General features: G+C 39.4%; 1 protein-coding gene across 4 annotated transcripts in view; it reads left to right on the top strand.

The window, feature by feature from the left end:
* chchd3a (coiled-coil-helix-coiled-coil-helix domain containing 3a) overlaps positions 1–20,347 on the top strand; it is a 75,502-nt gene that overhangs the window by 29,058 nt on the left and 26,097 nt on the right. For 2 of the 4 annotated variants that reach the window (XM_005451647.4, XM_025899774.1), the window contains exons 6-7: positions 13,182–13,196; positions 15,413–15,496. In XM_005451647.4, the coding sequence (XP_005451704.1) occupies positions 13,182–13,196; positions 15,413–15,496 (99 nt within the window). The remainder of the gene's footprint in view (positions 1–13,181; positions 13,197–15,412; positions 15,497–20,347) is intronic. The other 2 variants (XM_003444961.5, XM_013271220.3) reach the window with 1 other exon arrangement.

The raw sequence follows: 20,347 nt of genomic DNA, 5'->3' as shown, positions 1-20,347 counted from the left end.
ATTGGGCGGGGGCGGGGGGTTCCTTGTGTCTATTTCTTTTGAATGAGATAAACAGGTAGTGGCACACTGTTTTGAATTTGCTCAGCACACCAAGGACAAATTCCACCCAATCTTTGATTATACTCCTGAGCTTTTATAAAGAATAACACCTGTCAGCCTTGACATAGCTGGATTTAAGAGAATTATCAGTTGAATTATTCTAAAGTTTGGAAATTTGAAGTTGTCAATTTAATGAAGTAGTTAGCTTGTTGTGCCAAGGGATCATAGGTTAAAGGTATACCCAAACCTACTACATTAAACACACCTGACCACCAGAAGATTGAAGTCCAAACAAGACTGCTTACAAAAGGTTACAAGTCCATGATATATGGGGTACTTATTGGCATCATATTGACATTAAACCACCTCTATTCATGTATCTTAATTGTTTTTGGATATTTAAGTTTGTCGATATTTATGCAGTAATCTAATGTGGTATTAATTTTACTTTACTGCAGAGTATTTTGTCAGAACACAGTGTACTTTTCTCAGTCGAGATAAAGTTTGACAGAAGGAATAAGATGGTTGGGTAGAGACACAAGTTTGATATTTACATCACATTTTCTCTACTTCTTAAAAAGTAAATCTTGAAAATGGCAGATATGGCAGCTGCCCCTCTGTTGGTCTTCCTTGGTCTCTTGTGTTCTGGGGGCCTCTGGATGTCTGGAGTCTTGATCTCCTCCATACCTGCTTCATGCCCTGGAGGACGGGGCAGTGGCCCCCCACACCCTCTAGCAGATCATTACATGAAGGAACCTTATAATTATTAAATAGACCATTACGGCAAGGCTGGGATGGTCAATTTGGTAAAGTAAATCCGTTGGGCATCTTTCTTCGCCTTTAGACAATAATTCTGATGGCAAAAGAGCCAAATGGGACAGGCGAAAAAAAAAAAAGAAAATGGCAGATACTAATGGTTATGTACCTATTGCACTATTGTGTTAATTTGGACAAACCTCATGTTAAAGAAGTGAATTATTTCTCTTATTGGCCCAGAGGGGGAGCTACCATTACAGCTTCATTAACCAAACACAAAGATTCAAGAGCCTAGTGGAGACATCTATCAGTCACTGTGGATACAAAGAAGCAAGTACACCCCTGTAATGTCAATGATTCCAAATTGTATCACTTCTGAATATCTCCTTATTTTTCTAAGTTGACAAGAAAAATATTTCCTGTTATGCACAATTGACCCAAAAAAAAGACTTATTTGAAAATACGCTCCTCACCATAAAAGGAAAATTGAGCATACTTATGATTGCTACCTTTTTAGAGGACAAAACCTTTATTCATCAAATTTACAAACATTTCAGTGTCTGAGGTTGAGAATATTTTATGTTTGCATCAATGTTAGTTGTTTTTCTCAGCCTTTGTGTACTGTAATAATTGTGTTAACACTGTTAGTGTATTTTTAATACTTTTTTTATTGACATTGCATGGCACATTGCCCTTTCTTCTTTTCTTTTTCTGTCTCAAAATTTTACATTTCCGTCTTTGTTATGCTTTCTCCATATCATTTTAGAGGATGTCCACGTAGCCGTCCTTTACATATTGGCTGCAGTACTTCACCCTTGCCCAGGGTGGGGTGCCCACACACTGTGCTAGTATTAGGGTTAGACGGGAGGTTAGACTTTAATTGGCAGGGCTTGTGGCTGGCACTCTGCACCAGGCACTCACCCTGTCGGCTAATTGGCACCGCAAGTGTCCAGCACTTCGATTGATGGATGGGTAGTAGTGTCAGGAAAGCCTATTTCTGACTTCAGAGCTTGTAGAGTCAATCTAGTGTCTCAGATTCACTGGTCAGTGTATATATTTAAGTATGCATCCTCATTTGTTTTAAGCAGTTTTTCATAGTGGTGGGTGTTCTCATACCACAAGCTTTCCTCATATCTCATCATTAAATAACAGCACTGCCCTAAACATTTCAAATCAAGGGGTTAATCATATCATTGATAGGTGCAAGGCACATGTGTTTTTTCTCGCTTATGTGCTTAATTTCATCTATGGTATTATGATCTCATTATAATAGCAGTTGAGCTGTAGTCTCTTTACATTACACACACATAGTGGATAGGAAAGAGGCAGCCGAGACCATGAACCCAGGTGAAGTGAATGAAAACAGTTTTCTAGAGTTGTTACTGCGCAGCTGACAGAGTAAGTGTAGTCACTGCTTTAGCAAAAAACGATATAGTAAGAGTAATTTATCAAACCACCTGTTCAGCGCATGTAAATCTGTTTAAGTAGATATTTTCAGCTTTACACACAGTGTGTTTTACATAAACACAGCACCTGTCAAGGTAATATTGTTTTAATTATACTGAAATAGCTGAAACTAAATTGTGCATATGCAAAAAACTTGCTTAAGTCTTGTAAACAGAGCTTTTACCTAAAACAGAAACCATTCCCTGTATAACTGTTACCTGCAAGGAGTTAATTCACATCGGCAGCAGAGGGATGAAAACTGAGACCATGTGTGGTGTGAAGATACTTTATTTTATTAACATTTTAGACTTGTATCCTTATTGTGCTTTGTACAAAAACTACTACTTACCGAACTGAAATCACAGGCTCTGCATATAGGCCATCATATATACATATTAATGATGGGAGTGTTGGTAGCCTAAAATCATACCTGCTCCTGAACCGCTTGACTGGTCACAGAATAAAAAATCCTTACAACCTGTATGTCTCCGCATGAACTGAATTGGCCAGTGTGCACGCTTGCTCAGCCCTTATTTGCTCAAAGTAATTATGAATATTGTATTTATAAACAAACACTGACAAGCACTATGCATCTTGTAATATTATTGATTTTTGCAATAGTTTCTTTATGTTTCTTGTTTTGTTTCGCGTGGCCTAGCTGTTAATTAACAGGCCAGATATCGATGCAAGTTCAATTTGACAAAGTGTTCGTGTGTATGTCTGAGACCACTAGATATATTGGATGTGTAATATGACAGGTATTGTCTTTGGAGCCTGTCCCTTTCATTTTCTCTGTCTTTCTTTGTGTTTTCCCTCTTGACTCTGACAGGAGAGTGGTATTAATAAGGTTCTATGGAAGTGAACAGTCAGCTCAGCTAATGGTGCTAGAGGGAGTGATTTTGAGTGAACGAGGGAAAGAACTTAAACATATGGAGGAAACTAAGATCAGAGGGGAGTCACGGAGGCAGCGCACAGCAAAAAAATCTGGATGAGATGGTGGATGAGTGGAATAAACAGAAGTGCATGAAAAGAGCAGACAATAGAGCAACAGATATTGATTTACAAAGCAGCTTTTGAAACAAGGTTACAAAAGCCAATTAGGATACAAACCAATCCAAAGCAGCACTTAGAACTATATAAAGTTTAAACTTTGCACCAAAGTCAAGTAGAAACAGCGTAAAAATGTATATCAGGAAGCATGGATTACTTTGGGAGAATAGGATGTTGATGAAGTAACAGCATTGTCAAAATTTAATTTCCATGTCAATCACTTTTCTTTCTTTTTTTTGCGACACCTAACTGTTATTAAGTAGGACATCAAAGAAAGTGGAAAAGACTTGTGTAAAGAGGTTAGTGGTTTCGAGGTGACCCTGAATCTGCTGACAAGGCTTTGATAGGCATAAGCTCAAGGTGGACTGTGGCCCCCTCCCAGCTTCGTTGGGCCTGGAAAGACCAGCTGCGGCTGCGTGAAATAAATATGCATTAATGCAAAGCCTGAGCACACACTGCACTATACGCAGTATGCCCACTGTCATGCAAGTCTTCAGCCACTTCACACTGCGATGCTGTCAAATACGAACACTGATCCAGGTGAGGATTCACATGCTGCAGGCGTATGCACACAGACACACTAGATGCATGCTGCTCGAGTTGTCCATAAGGTCTAATGTCAGCAACACACCCTGAGGCTGTCTTTTTTTCTCTCTCCCCTGCATGCCTTCCCCTAACGTCTTCTCTTCTACATTCCTCTCACCTCCTTTTGCTAGGTTGTTCTGCCTCTTGTCTCTCCACCACCACCTCTCTCTCTCTCATTAACTTTGGTTCCCTCGGGACATCTGTTGTCCAAAGGCAATGTGGCTCTTTCCACTTTCAGGTCATTCAGTGTGTCCTCTGTCGACAAGTAAAGACATTTTCTGGTGAATATGTCTGACAGAATGGATACCAGCATCTCCCACATACTAGCATTCTGACAAACAGTTAGCAGATGCAGGTTCACACCAATTATAGAATTATAATCTAATTTCAGTGTCGTTTTTCTTAGTATAGGACTTAAATGATCATTCAGTGATTAGCTGGTTTATCTTTTATATCCATGTTGTAATGTTTTTGTTCTTATCCTGCCGACACTTCTTTCCTTTTTGCCTTTGTGTATCTTTATTTATCATCTTTGTGAAAGCAACAGAGCTTTTTCTCCCTCTCTTTCATCCTCGCTCTGTCCCCATGTCTGATTGTTCTCTAGGCATGCCCCCTTTTCCCATGTAGGCCGAGACTTACTCCATACATGCCCCCCATGTCTTGGTAATGAACTCACAACTCTTCATCTTTCCCTCATCTTCCCCTCTGTGTTGGACATGACAGATGACTGGGGACCTCCAGAGGTTCTATCCCCAGGGCTGTAGATAAAGGCAACTCCAACCCCAAGATGATCAATCAATCAGTTTACACCCCAGGTGCCTGATCAGCCAATTAATCAATCTTGGGCTAGCAGATGTTGTTGCTGTCCCTCAGTGGAGGTGCTGGGAGTGAAGTGGAGGAGGTGGTGTCTCCAACAAAGGCTGAGGGGCTTGAAGTGTCTGGAAGTGTAGTTTCACAGTTTTCAATCTTTGGAGGCCTAGAACTCCAATTTTTTTCTAAGCTGTTTACCTTAAAACCCTTTTTAAACATATAAATGTGCAAGGATTGTAAAAAGGGATGTAAATGTTTAACTGGGTTACTATTAAAGCCAGCTGCATAAGATCAAGCCCTTTGCTGACCCTTGCCAGTAAACATCAGACTCTGAGGACAGTTCATTGTAATGTGTCCTTAGTCAACAGTTTAGACACATGCACAAACATTGAGACACCCACGCTCACCACCTACACATCTTGGCCTGTCCGAGCCCCTCAATCCCTGTCCTGAGCAGGTCAGTCCTTTGACCCTTTGTGTCATTACTCACTGTGCTAAGAGATCCCTAGGGAGAGGAATTCTTTCTGTAGCTTGTGGCACTTATCTTCCCTGAAGATGGTATCCATGAAGACAAATTGAATTACCAAGTTTCTAAAGCTGGTCAATAGTATGAGCATAATGAAGTACCCGAATACAGCTCATTGCCAGTAGTTTAGTTTATTGTTGTGTAGTTTAGTCTACTTGAGTGACTTGTCCAGCTACATTTTGTGTATCTCTAACATTTAATTTATTTATTTTTACTCAGTTAGAGAACATTGCCTACAAGTTTAAGCCACGTTAGCTTAAACTTGTAGGATGTAGAGAACTGCTTGCAAAACAGATCTTCTGTCTGTAACTGTTTGCAGTCCAAGATGAGGCACTTGATTTATTGTTCAGTTATGTGTCAAAAAGTACCCAGCAAATAAAATCTTTGCAAGGGAAAAACTTTTGCAGTTGTCTTATTGTTGTTATTTTACTATTGGAATCTAATCATTCAGTTTAATAACTCTTAAGAGGAAAACGTGCCTCCTTTATAGTGCACCCAAATGGACATTCCCACAAGAATCTAAATCTTTGGAAGCACTGCTCATGCTATGTACAATACCATACTAGACCTTTTTAGACTTTCATTTGATTGTAATAACTGACCATTATGCATTAAACCTGTTTATGTCTCAGGTTTTCAAGTTGATCATTATGATCTTACCTTCTGTCCTTCCACTAAAACTAAGGATGTCTGCTTTTAATTCCCTAACCTTATCATCAGGCCACAAAACTAGCCAGAAGTTGGTATAATGATGCAGTACCATAGGATGGAGATCAACAAGGGACTATGTAGCATTGCTGCTAACATTGCTGCTATGTACCATCACATGTTTGCACATTTTCATGTGGTTTTGTAGAACTTTCTTAGTTGGATTACAGTATAGAACACATCTGCTTCTCATATTAACTACACCATTGGTTATATGTAGTCACAAAAACATAGTGCAAACAACTAATACCCCAAAATACAGTGTCACGGCCTACTAGTAATTATTTAGTGTTGAGTCTGCCATGCTGCCACAGTGACATCCTAGAGAGCAGGATGTGCTGTCACTGTTGGCATGTTGAATACTTTTCAGAATTTCCACAATATTAAGCATTCCTCACTGGTCATATCTAGGAAAAAGGGAAAAACTATGTGAAAAGTAAATAATACTGCCACTTCTTTTGACCCCAGATTCGCGAAAACAAATTCCCAAGAAGAGGTGACTGGAGTGCGACCTTATTGGCGTGACAGGACAGCCATGCTGTCAAGTTTATTTTTGGGTGTCCTTGTGTCCCAGCATGTAAGTGATTCCAAATCAGTGGGCCCACTTTGTCGCAGACCATACTGCAGCTCTTTCTCTCCATATGGTCTAAGTCTTGTTATTGAGCTTACAGGTTGTATTTATTTTCTTTGGTGAAGTTGCCATTAGAGACCCAATAACACAGATAATTTGGCCAGGAAAATGTCATTGCCAAAGTATTTTATTATCATTATTATTAACGATGCTTTCTTGCTACAAGCACATTTAAGTGTTGATATGCTTCAGAATAAGTGTTTTTTGGCTTGTCCAACAGGATCTAATGTGTTTGTTTGTTCTTTGGTGTGACCAGGGAGTGTTATGCCCATTAATTGACCACACTGTATCTGACGCACTTATATCGCCATAACCCTACTATTTTCCCCGGAGACTAATAGCTAGCCGTGAATGTAACTGTTAGTGGTGCACAGTAAATCCCCATGATGCTAATTAAACAGCAAAGGTGAATGGTTTCCAATGGAGTTTTTACAGCCTCTTCTACCAGGACTTATGTTTTATTAGTGATGCTAAGGGTGAATGGAATACTGCCAGTAGGGTTGGTGTTAGGTAATATCATTTTGCACTCAATCACATAGATTTGATCTGCCAGTGATAGCTTTTAAAGATAGAGTTGCAAAGGTTTTAGAGGCACTTAAAAGAAGGACCAAGATTTGTGGGATGGTGTGTGTGTCTGAAAAAGTGTGTGTATGTGTGTGAGCTGTAGCTGAAAAAAATATGAAAAACTGATTTTCTTCAAATCCTCTTCTTTGTCATCTTTCATGATTTCTTCTTTGAGCAGCTGTCAACAAGAATGGCAGCAGCAAAATTCACCTTCCAACTAGAGCAGGGCGATATGACCAAAAATATTTATCACGATATACATTTGAAAATTTGCGATAACGATATAACTGACGATATAATTGACACTAGACAAAATACTTTACAACTCCACAACTTTATTAGTGCAAAAAACCCCATCAATGTATTTTCACTTAAACAAGCAGCTGTTTTTTATGTGCATTAAAGTTATATAAAAATTTAACAGTGCAAATTCCTTGCTGACAGTTTAACCAAAAGGCATTTCCAGTGGAAATTGGCCGACATATCCTCAGCATAACCATGTAGAATATCCACAAAACTTAAAAAGAGGTTATACACACACAATACAGTAATATTATGTTGAAGCACAGTACGTATCACTCCGCGAGGCTCCTGCCTACGGTAGCCGTAATGCTCCGACAATCCATCAAGCCGTGCGGCTTCGTAACTTAGCAAAGTCGTACTGAAACGTTTGACAGATTTTCGAGCGCCGTGTACCACATAAAGTCGTTTCGAGGTCAGTAAACATAACCAGAATTCATACATAAGGCACACGGGATTATAAGGGGCACTGACGATTTTCAGAAAAATCAAAGGATTGATTTTAAGTGTGCCGTATTTTCCAAACAACACGGTAATAACGACGGCCCGCTAGCATGCTCTACCAAAAATAGTGCTTTGTTGTGTATCTGACGGACGAAAGCTAAACCAGTTCCACACCACTGAAGTTGCAGCATTTTTACAAACCAATTCTGGTTCATCCGTTTCATTTAACGATCCACTTTTGCTCTTCTCATTCTGCATCGCTGCCATGTGCGTATGTAAACATAGGCACTGCGCATGCGCGTTTTACCCATATTCTATCGCGATATTTCATTTTCCTATCGTTGCCCAAAATTACACCGGTATTACCATGAACGGTATGATATAGCCCAGCCCTACTTCCAACTATGTTGTCATCCATATTCCATTCACACATTGACCCATCACTCTCTCAGTGTAGCCTTCATTTCGTCATCTCTACACCATGAACTTACCCTTCCCTTGCTGCATCCATCTCAAACCTTCCACATGCCACCTGCACCTCCACCGTGCTAATTAACACCGGCACACGGTCACATTGCGCTACCCTTTGACCCACTCCCTGCCTGTCAGAGCAAACAGGACTTGAGGCTTGCGGCTTCAGTATTAGTTTGTCACAGAGCCCTGTCGCACAAGTCTTTGATAGATGGGCCCTGGTGAGCGGCTCTGACCCATTGTGCTGCAGCGCTCACTTGGATAGTGTGAGGGAGCATTGATTATGATGCTACTCGTGACAGGGGTGAATCAGGGCTGAGCTAATGGTGGCAGGGGTAAGACAAAAGAGACCAAGGTTATGGATGAGGTGCTGTTAGTTATTGTGATGAGATTTGATTTGTGCTCTATCGATCATGGCATCTCGCAAGATTATTTTTTATCTTGCATGATTTATAAGCATGTAGCGAGACTACAGTGAAACAGTCACCTTATTATATTACAATACAGAAGTCTCCATCATTGAGGTGTGAAATGAAAAATGTAATATGTGCAGAATCGCTAATGGCCATAATCCACTTTTTTTCTTAAGCACTGAGAACTTTTAGTTGTTTGTCTGACTTATACTTTTTGCTAGTGGCAACTATTATTATTGTGATATCCCGTCTAAAGATTATAGATCCTGAGGATTAAGATAATAGTTTGTACTGTATCAAGTGTTGTATATTTTAGTAGATAAAAGATGGGTTTCCCCCTTTAGGCTAAAATAAAGCATTTTATTGAAGCGAAAGTTTTTGTTTCTCACAATTTATATTCAGTGTCCTGTTAGAAAGCAAAAACTTTATCTACATGTGACTGTAATCCACTTTAAGTTGGTCTTTTTGCACCCCTGCTTCCTTTAGATTGCTTCCTTGAGGGCTGAGCAAGTGTGTTGCTGTTCCCTTCAATAGGCTGTGACAGCAACTTGCAGGATTTACGTTAAATCATTCATTTCACTTTTTAAAATTCTACTAACTACTCAAACTGCTTTACACTGCATAACACAGTTATATCCTTTACACAATTTTGCCGTATATTTTCATAACACTAGTGGGACATTATACAAATATAAGCATGCAAGCATGTGATTTTGATATTCCCTATACCTGTCTTGTGCAGTAAGCCTGCTCAGTGCTGCAGATGATAGTTAGTTTTATTTCAGCATCTTGGAATCTTTTAAAAGAAAAAGGAAGTGACAAAGATTACTTTAAATAAAAAGGCAGGTGTGAAAGAAAATAGTGTATATGGGAGCAATTTAGTGAGGGAACAGGCGGCGGGTGGGTGGGGAGAAGGGGGGCTGACGCAGCAAAACCCACCTGTTCTCATCCCTCTTCCATCCTCCTCTCTTCTGCTCCTCCTCCTCTTTCCCTCTCATGTGCCCGGCTCAAACTGCGGCAGTCAGCTAATTAAAAAACATGGTTGTCCTTAATTATTCAGCGGTTGGCTAATTGATATTCACAGAGGCGATCACCTCCCCTAAACGATTCGTTTAATCTGACCACCGCAGTCTCACTTTCAACCGCCTGTCACCATCAGCCACTGTGCTACTGTATTTAATAAGGGGAGATGGATGCAAGAAGGCTAATATAAAAGTTTGCTGCTAATGTTAACGTTACTTCCTGGGCTACAAATTGTAGTGTGTGGTCTCGATGGCTAGTGGGAGGGTGATGTTGTGAGCCTTTATATTTTAACTAGGTTTTTTAAATTTTTTAATCTATGTTAAGGGCTGTTGCACAGTAAAAATGTGGAATTCAATAACGTTAGTTGAATCATCCTCTGGAGTGTTGCTTACAGAATATGACAGTGAGTTACTGTCAGGGGGAAATCTAGATATCACATGTGGAAACTTTCCCCGCCATTGCCATTGGTTTTTTTTTTTATTTATTTGGTTATTAAAATATAAAGAGACACTTGGCTGAGGCTCCATGTCCCATCAAACAGCCACTTCTCCCTTCTTGACACCTCCATTGATAAATCACCTTTTATTCTCCTCTTTCTCTTTGTCTCTTATCTCGCTCTTTTCACTTTCAAGTTTACTTTCATTTTTTTTAAAAACTTTTTTTTTGCCCTTCTCATTCTCTTCCTCCCCCAACTCTTACCCGTGCTCTCCTCCTCTACCCGTGACCGCCTCTTCATTAGGGGAACAAAAGGTGTATGGGCAGTGGTGAAGTCTGTCCTATTGTTTGGCCTTTAGTATGATTAGATTATCTTTAAAGACTGCTGAATGGGATTAATCAGTCAGAAGTAATCCTGACAGAGTGTGTGTGTGTGTGTCGGTGTGTCTGGGCCTGTGTGTGTATAATAAAAAATGAGAGGCAACCAGCTCGCATGAAAATTGAACACATGCACCAGCCAATGTGCGCAAAAGACATTCACAAACACATACACATTAAAAAAAGAAAGAAAGAAAGAAAATCCCTTGGTACACATTTCTGTCACAACCTCTCCTCTTTTAATGACCCCTTTAGTCTCGCCTTCAGCACACATTTATCTCTCTGTGGGTACAGCTGCTCGGGCTGGTGTGGGTGTTTGTGTGTGTGATGATTTGTGCGTTACAGATCAGTGTCTGAGCCATTGTTTGCGTCTTGGCGTCTGCATGTTTTGTCTTTTCTCTGCAAAGCTAAAGTCTTTAGTCACCACCTACCAGCGTAACATTGAGTTTGGACACACTCGTGACAGTACACAGCCCCCCTGCCAATCCTCTCTTTTCTGTTTCCCTCTATCCCACCATCCCTTGTTTCTTCTTCATTCTAAATTGAGCTGTTGGCAGTAGACAGTTTTTTGGCACCTCAATGAACCTAATCTGGTCTCTCAATATCTTTGACAATCGATCCTAGAGGCCACGATTGCAGGCTTGGAATCAATAACACGTTTAAAGGTCATTATAGTTATACTAGTAGTGTGCTTATGGCATGCTTTTAACTGTCTACTTCAGGGTACATTCACCCAGCGATATGATTTAGGTTCAAGTTCAACTCGATTCCATCATGAAGTGCAGGCAGCTTTACAATAGCCCTTCAGACTTCTAAGGGGCACACAATAGAGACAATTGCCCGACCACAGCACTAAGGCTAGCTAATGTTAGGTTGTGCTTTGGACAGAAGAGACAGTGGCAGCTAGGGCATGATGTTGCTGTGCTGAGTATTGCCAGGAATGTGATTACGTGGTGCTGTGGCTTTTTTTTTTTTTCTCTCTATATGTCTGTAGAGATATCTTAATGGTTATGTGTATGCAGGTGTTTGGCTGTGTGGGAAGGTTTCTATCTTGTGTGTAGCAGGGAAGCTTGGAGCATCCGCTTGACTTTGAAACTTCCCCCCACTCGTCTCATTTGAGGACAGCCCCACTCTGAGACTCCTCGCTGCTCCTCATCACAATGCATAGAGCATGCAGCTTCGCCTGCAGTGTGTTGAGCAGAACACAGATGGTTATCAGCGTAGCAGAGACTCGATGGGGAAAGGCAATTTTTTTTCTCCATACGTTATATTTTCTTCCTACTTGTTTCCTTCAACTTTCTATATTGTTTAAAGGAAATGCTTCAAGGCTCCATCTGTGCTGTGGCTTTTTCAATAGTCCTCAACAGTGCTATTATGTTTGAGCTAGAATGTATGCAGCCATGCATATGTTCATACTTGAATGGCTTATTCTTATATGCTACAGTCATGTGAAAAAGAAGGTTTTACAGAACTCCATACAGGCCTTTGAAAAGCTAAGTACACCTTATTACTAACGAGGTTGAAGTAATACATTTTCTGCATGAATTTATCAGTCTCTCACATCATTGCGACCTTTCTTTTCAACATTGCTTTAGTTCATTGAGGTTTCCAGGCTTCCGTTTATGCGTAGCGCTCTTAAGGTCCTGCCAAAGCATTTCAGTCAGATTGAGGTCTGGACTTTGACTGGACCATTGCAATATCTGGATTATTTTCTTTTTCAGCCATTCTGTTATAGGTTTACTGCTGTGTTTGGAGTCACTGTCCTGTTGCATGACCCTATTTCGGCCAAGCTTAGCTATCAGTAAGTCGGCCTTTGGTTATACAGAGGAGGTCATGATTGTTTTGCAGCTACCAATCCTGTAACTGTTAGCGTGAGGTGTTTGTTCTCATATGCTGTGTTTGGTTTTTGCCAGACGTGGTGCTGTGCATTATGTCCAAACATCTCCACTCTGGTCTCGTCTGTCCAAAGAACATTGTTCCAAAGGTCTTGTGGTTTCTTCAAATGCAATTTTGCATTGCATGGTCTGACTTTGGGGTGAATTTGCTGAGATATTTTCCTACTTGTAGATTGATGGACTTCAGATTATTTGGTAATGGCCTTAGAACTCTTCCCAAAATGATGGGCAGCAGAAATTGCTTCCCTCAGGTCATTGCCGAAGTCTTTTCTTCTTGGCATTGTGTTAAAACACAACTGAATGGTCGAGGCCAACAAACTGGAAAAAAACCTCAAAACTTGTGCTTTTATACAGGTGCTTACACTTACTGATGATCAATTAATCATCAGTGCATTTGATTAGCAGCACCTGGCTGCTACTTACCTTCATAATTTCTATGGAAGCTGCATAAAGTCCTGTGAAATCCTTTTTCACATGACTCTATGTATGCACAAGTCTGTGTCTATGCTAGTGAGAAAGAAGATTGAGAGGACGGAGTGTGAGTATTCAGGCAGAACAGCGTGGCAGCCAGTCACTCCTAGTCTCTGAATACTAAAACTCCCCAAATGTCACTTTGAAGAAGTTCATGAATGAATCAGTATGTTTTTTTTTGCTCAGTCTTTCACTTTTTCTTTCTCTTGTTTCTTGTCAATGCTTCTTTTATTCAGGAGATTGGAAGGAAGGTAAGTCTAGAAGTCTTTACCCTCACCCTAAAGTGACACTTCTCTCTCACATGATCATGTGAAGAATTTCTTTTTCTTTGTAGCTCATATGACATGTTTGATTTGTCTTTCCACCAACAATTATTGATGCAGATCTCTTACTCCAAAAAGAACTCTAGATGACTACTTCCTAGCAAAGTTATTTGTTCTAAAAGCATGTTATACATCTTAAAAATGGTATCTTATTTACTAGATATAACATCCACTTGAAACTGGTCTATTAATTTTAATTCATCACAGTTTCTAGCCCTGGCTGTTAACATATCTATCAGTTTTGGCAAGTTAATGATGATAAGTAATTCCATTAATCAAAATAGGTGGTCCAGATAGTTGTGTTGTACTTTCTTTTATGGTCAATAAAAGTGTCATCAGTATTTATCATTTTGCTTGAGTCACCGGTTCACATTCTTTTTTTCCTCTCTCTAAGAACTGATATATCAGGTCTTATCTTTTTCTATATATAACATAGAACTTGAGCCAACTGTTTAATGAAGGTCACAGTAGAATGGAGGACAGTGAAGATAGGTCGGCTGTGTAAATATATATGCCAGATCGTGATGCCTGTTTGCAGTGAAAACTGATTTTATCTCCTTGGTGTGATAGTATTTTAGCCAGAGACTTAACACAAGAGGACAAAGAAACACCTACAGTACCTGGCAAGGCTTTATAAGTCGTATTCATATGTGCACACAGGTGTGTTTCTTTTAGACATTAAGCATATATGCACAAATCACCATTACCTCTATTGGTGCACACGTTGTGAAATCAGATGAATCCATATTCAACACTGATAATAACAAAGGGAAAATATGTTTTTAGATGTTCTTTGCAAATCTATACAATACATGAAATATTTCACAAAAGTATCCAGGCATTAGTTTAGTACATTTTATCAGGCCCTTTGTAAAAATGACTGAGATTATTCTTGGTTCAGTGTCTGCAGGCTTTGCACGCCTGAATTTGGCCAACAAATTTAGCTGTGTAATTCATTAACACTTCTTGGGAGTTCCTCTTAGCTCTGCCAGGTTGTGTATTACATGTCTGTGAATTGCCATCTTCTAGTTTCTCTGAAAATATTCACTAGGGTTTAAATGAGGTCTTTTGCCCATAGCGTGGTGCTGCCACCTCCATGCTTCACTGAAAAGGTGGTAGTAAGTTGGCAGGCGCATGTTGTTCCCTGGTTCTGACCAAAGAGACTTTTTGTCTCATCAAACCACAGAATCCTTTTCCTTCCCTCTAAGAGTTTTTTCAGTTAACACTTTTTCAAACTCAAAGTAGGGAGTATTTTACTCAAAAATGGCTTTCATGTAGCCACTCAACCATAATATGGTAGATGAAATGGTTGTCCTTCTGGCAGGTTACATGTCTTTGAAGTTCTATTGGAATAATGAAACCCTATTCTTCCCCAAAAAATAGTCTCCCATTTGGTATTTTGAATAAGGTGGTGAAATGTACTGTCAAACAAACCAATCAAGCCAGTCAAAATCTCCCATGGGTATTCAGTTGTGTTGAGATCTGATGACTGTGAAGCCAATGCATTTGATTCACCAGGAAGTGACTGCTCCTATCAGGATAGAAATATTTTATCATACCGTAGGATGAAGCTGATCTCTTGGAACAATTTTGAAAAGTTTCATAGTGAACTCAAGTAATGTCACTGCAGGGATTTTAGGGTTTTTTTTAAACTTTAAATTTCCACATATTTCTATGTCCAGTTTGCAGTAATTATTATGATAAGTAGGATGTACTCAACTGTAATTGGTCTTGAATCCATCTTGAATTCTTTCATCATCTATGTTTGTGAGTACAGTGCACAAAATGTGTTGAGCAGGGTCAAACATAAGGCCTGAGGGCTAGAATCAGCCTGGTGATGACTCCGTTCTGGCTCACTAAATGGCTTTGGAAGTATGAAGGAGGGCATATAGGGCACACATTTATCATGTAGAAATGCACCTCTTTATCTTATATTAAGATATCTCTTAGATTATATGTACAAAAACAACCACCCAAAAAACCCAACAACAAAAACAAGAGCTTGTGTTGTCTTTATATTCACACTATAAACACTAAGTTCTCATTACGGGTGCCTTTAATGTGTTTCTTTGTTTGCTTGTCTCACGTGTGTGGTTTTTTCGAACCGGCCGTGCTCAGCACCTAATTTTTGTCCTTCTCTTTAGGCCAAGCAGGTGGAGGCCAAGGAAGCAGATCTAAAGAAGCAGGATGCTTTTTACAGAGAGCAAGTGGCCCGGCTGGAGGAGAGGGTAAGAAGTAATTTGCAGTTTACACCAACTTGAAATATGGGCATAGTTGGCATGTACGATCGCTCACACAACTAGATGTACGATTGATCTTACGCTAATTATTTATTTTTAAAGTATCACTTTTAATGAGTTTGACTTTTACAGCCTTTCCCTGAGCTAAATTTTCAGTTGAAATTGGAGAAACACACTTATTTATCCAGCTTGTTTTTCTGTCAAGGTTTCCTAAGTTTAAATTTAAAAAGTTTACAATATGATGGAGTAATTTTTCTTTTGAAAATGGTGATTAAATCCAAAACTCAAGAACATTCACATAACTCTAAGAATAATTTAAGAATGTGAATAAAGTAAAAAATAAGGAGGCGGATAATAGAGTAATAGATAGTAATGGATAATAGAGTAGCATGAAAGGTAACAGAAAATACAACTTTCTATTTCACAACACAAAGCAAAGTCACAATGAAATATTGCATTGCATGCTCACCAGGTGAGTTGGTGTCATTAGTGTTTTCAAGAACCTGCGCCATAATTTGCTGCAATAGTTTCTCCTGGGTAAAAGTTTACATACTTACATCATTGAGCGGAACAGTCAGTCACTAACACACTGCAGTGCATACAGAAACACACATACCAGTGTACGCATAAATAAGGGCACACATGTTCGAACTCTGAATTCGACCATTATACACAGTGGGCCTGGTCCCTGCTGGGCTCAGCCAAAGCGGTCACATTTATTTTTCCTCTTCATCCCACTGCCCCACTGTTTTTGTCATCATCCTTGAACTTAAACTCTGCATGCGTTCCCCAGTGTGGTGTGTATTGCTGTCCTTCGTTCTCTCGTTGGCTGCCTCGCTGTAATTGTCTTGCTGCCCCTTTTTGGCTCTCACTTTAAATTTCGACCTCTATGCCTGGGCCAGACAGATAAAGGGTTAAATCTAATTCATCCCGGCATGTGTCCTCCCGTTTCTCGAAAATGACACTACCCTGATGTTCCTTGTAAACTAGTGTCCTATGGATTGGGACATGGGTCAGCTGCCGTGCTTGGCGCACTTCAAATGGCAGCTCCATGCTGGTCCCAGTGAGAGATGCCTGCAAGGCAGGGGACCAGGGTCAAATGCCCTGTTAAAGTGTGCTAAAAAGAGTACCTTCATGTGGCTCTCAAATCATAAGTATATCTCAGGAAGGGTATAATACCCTATTTAGTGTGCTTAAATTGACACCTTCATGCTGGGAAGGAGTTTTCTCCCCTTTGAAGGGTTAAAAAGTCAAATGGCCTCTACGGTGGAAGCCAAATGGAAATTTTACACAACTGTGAAGGCGCTAAGGTGATGCTGTTCTTAAAGCCAGACATGAATACAAGAAATATAACATGAAATAGTTTTTTCTTGGTTAAAAGGCACAAATGTCTTTGCAAATAGCAGAGTAGTTGTTATAATTCATTGCTGTAATGCATTATGATTGAAGAAAGGTTGCTAATGTTTATGCAGTTTGTAAATTTATTGATCAGTTGTCAAGAAACCAGTAAGATTACAATGTTAGTTATATAATTCTGAAAGCTATTTAGCTCCTTGTGCATTATTATATCAGTGCACAGGGAGACAGTATGCATCATATAGAAAAGGGGCAAATGTGAGTTAAGGTGTAAGAAGTGATGCGTCCCAACTAACACAGCTGTTATCAACTCTCGACACTGGTCATCCATCAACCATGTTGGCCTCTGGTCAATATTCCTTAGATCAACGTGTCAACAAATCACTTTTGCGGCCCCAAGAGAAACAGAGGAATCAAAAGGAGGCAGAAGACAGAGTGGAAAGACACCAAGGAAACACATAATGCATGGAAGCCAGAAAGAGAAAAATTGAAATGAAAGTGATTCTTAGTTTTCTTAAGAATCTTAATTAGTGTATAATAATGAGTATTTCCTCTAAATGTTAAAGGACAAGTATGATAAAGGTAAAACGACCACTACAAGCTGTGAGTGGAGCATAAACGTGGAAGCTGAGTGGGAGAAATGGGAAACCTGGATAGCAGGAAGGGTCAATGAAAACTAAGAAAGTGATATATTTACAAAATGTATTTTTATTAAAAAATTATTTTGCCTTATTGCACATGGAGGCAATTTACAACATAAGTAGATGTTATGTGTGTATTTTGTGTCCTATTGTATGATCTCGTACTCCTTTGTGTAACTGGCATATCACATGTTGTCTTACTGTGTATCAAGCGGCTTGGAGCTCCATAGGGGTTGTAGTTTGTTTGGACTGTGTTAACAATGCTCCTTTTTTTTTCTTGTTCTGGCCTCAGTGCCCCATTTGGCACTGAATCTAGCCGCCCTTCATTCCCTGTGCTCTTCAACCAGTGTGAGCCAAAATCACTTTTGGCATGTTCTTTTCCTGTGCACTCATTGTATTTTGTGCTTGCTTAATAGTGTCCACTCCAGATGAAGGCTTATAATATGTATACACAGCACAAAGAGCAAATTTGAGGAAAGAAACAGAACAGGGTCACAAAGAAATAGCAACCAGGAATATGTAGCTTAGAAACAAGCAAAGAGATATTTAATTCAATTAAGTGTAAAACTGCTGAACAACCAAAGCATTGTATTCATAAATAGTTCATATTGTTTCCGTTTATTATATATAATTGGTTTAAGTTTTTCTTGTGCCATACACAGAGCAACAAGGATGCATTGTAGGCAAGGAACACTAGAGTCAGTATTGCTAGACAAAGGTTGCGTTTGCCCTGTGATATGTCTGCTTAGAGTTGCAGTTAAATTCCCAAATTTCTCAAGTTTCAACTGGTTACATTTGGGAATTTTCTGCTTTTATCATTATAAATTATTAAACATTGATCATCTTTGAATTGGAGGTTGTTTGTAGGATAAAATAAGATATTTAAAAATGCTACCCTGGAATTTAAGTTCATTGCCATTTGTCTGTATTTACTTAAAACAATTGATCATGCACTATAGAAGATGGAGATGAAGGGTATGACTATGGAAAACAGCAATGATTGGCCCCATTTACAATCTAAATTCAAAAATATGTTTAAAGAAAACAGTTTACTATTGCGTTAGGAGCTAGAATTATCACTACACACAAAAATAAGTGTGTAACGATGTAAATAATATATTTTTCTTAATTATTATTATTTATTACACCTCATCCGTAAAAGGCTGAATGGGTATTGACGTCACCCCACCTGGTGGCGTAGACAAGCAAGTCTGTGCATGTGATAACTCGAGGAGACAGGATTTTCAAATTGATACCGAAGGTGTGTCTACTAAAAATCTCGGATGAGTTTGAATCCCATTGACCTTGACGTCAAGGTCAGAGGTCAAGTTTTCTGAAAACCTTGTGAATGCGATAACTCAAGAGCGAGGTGAGAAAAATTGTGTAATTTGTGTATAAAAAGGTAAATGTCCGTTGTGTTTTGAATCTTCTACCATAAGTATGGACATTCAGAAAGGCTGTGTATGCAAAGTTTGGAGTTTCCAATCTGCAAACACCGTAGCTGTGAAAGCCCAATGCTTTTTTTTTTTTTAAACACTTTTCTACAGAGAGTGCATAAAAATTAGTTTTCACTTGGAATATTCTGCTTGCTCACCATTATCTTCCATCACATTTTTCACGCCCCCTTCTGTCTCCTCTCAATTCCTTGCTTACCTCTGGATTCCCCCAGCATCTCGAACACCAGGAGAAAGAGGCAGAGGAACTGAGAGAGAGAGAGAGAATATAAGTCTGATATATATTACATGTCTGTTCCAATCTAACATAGCCATTCATCAGAGAGGCTTCCAGTGACAGGCCATCACCAGGCTCCCAGACAGCTCAGCCTGCTGCCTCCGATGCTGCCGCTCATTGGGGCCAGAGCTACCAAATAGCCCCTGAAAACAATATCTATATATTTATTACATTTTCACTCAATACCTGCCTCGCTGTAAAACAATCTCATATTTAACAATCAACTTGCCAATGTTTCTTTTTCTCTTTTATCCCTACCATATCTTGTTGCAGCCCCCCCCCCATCACATCTGTCTCTATATCTCTCATTTTTGAGTCTTTTTTTCCCTTTCGAGTGGTGCTTTTTTCCCCTCCATGCTTCAATTTCATCTTTTTCAGAAAAGATTTTTTTTTCTTCTCTTCTTTTTTTTTTCTTTTCGCCTTGTATATCAATGAAATTGGATTTTTCTGCTCTCCCATGGAGGACAATCACAGCAGCAATTGCCATCTCATAGCAAAGTTCCACCGCACTGTGAAAGGAAGAAATACAGGAGAAAGAGCATTAAAAAAATGTAATGGCTTCTATCTCTATATCTGTGTCTCTGCCTCTGACTTGCTAGCTTCATCTCTCCCTCTGCCTGTCATTTCCTGCTCTTTCTTTGTACTCTTTTTGCAGGCTGCAGCAAAAACTACTTTTTTCCTGCTGATTGTCAGCAATAGAAATATTAAAATAAAGGTAGTGTTTTTGTTATTATTATAGTTTTGTAGTAATAAAATGTTTTAAATTTTGGGTGGTTCCGCCCCCCTTCTTCTTCACTATGAAGCCATCTGTGGCTCTGTTATAAAACTGAAAATAGAGTGATCTGGAGGCATGACGGTGCATTTCAGTGTTGTTTATCACCATTTGCTTCTTCAGCAGCGTGACAGGAGTCTTAGGAATTTTACCAGAAGTTTCTTCAAAGAACGAATGAAGAGATAAGAATTTACAATAACAAAGTGGTGCATCCTTTTTATGTAGAAAAACAAGACAAAAAACAAAAATATAGCCATCCATCTGTTGCTTTTCACAGGATGAAATAATTTATGGGTACAGGCTTTGAATTTTAGCTTGTATTTTTCAGTTTTATTTATT

This window comes from Oreochromis niloticus, linkage group LG17, assembly GCF_001858045.2.
Source record: "Oreochromis niloticus isolate F11D_XX linkage group LG17, O_niloticus_UMD_NMBU, whole genome shotgun sequence".
Classification (NCBI taxonomy): Eukaryota; Metazoa; Chordata; class Actinopteri; order Cichliformes; family Cichlidae; genus Oreochromis; species Oreochromis niloticus.
This window is presented reverse-complemented; position numbering and strand designations above follow the sequence as displayed.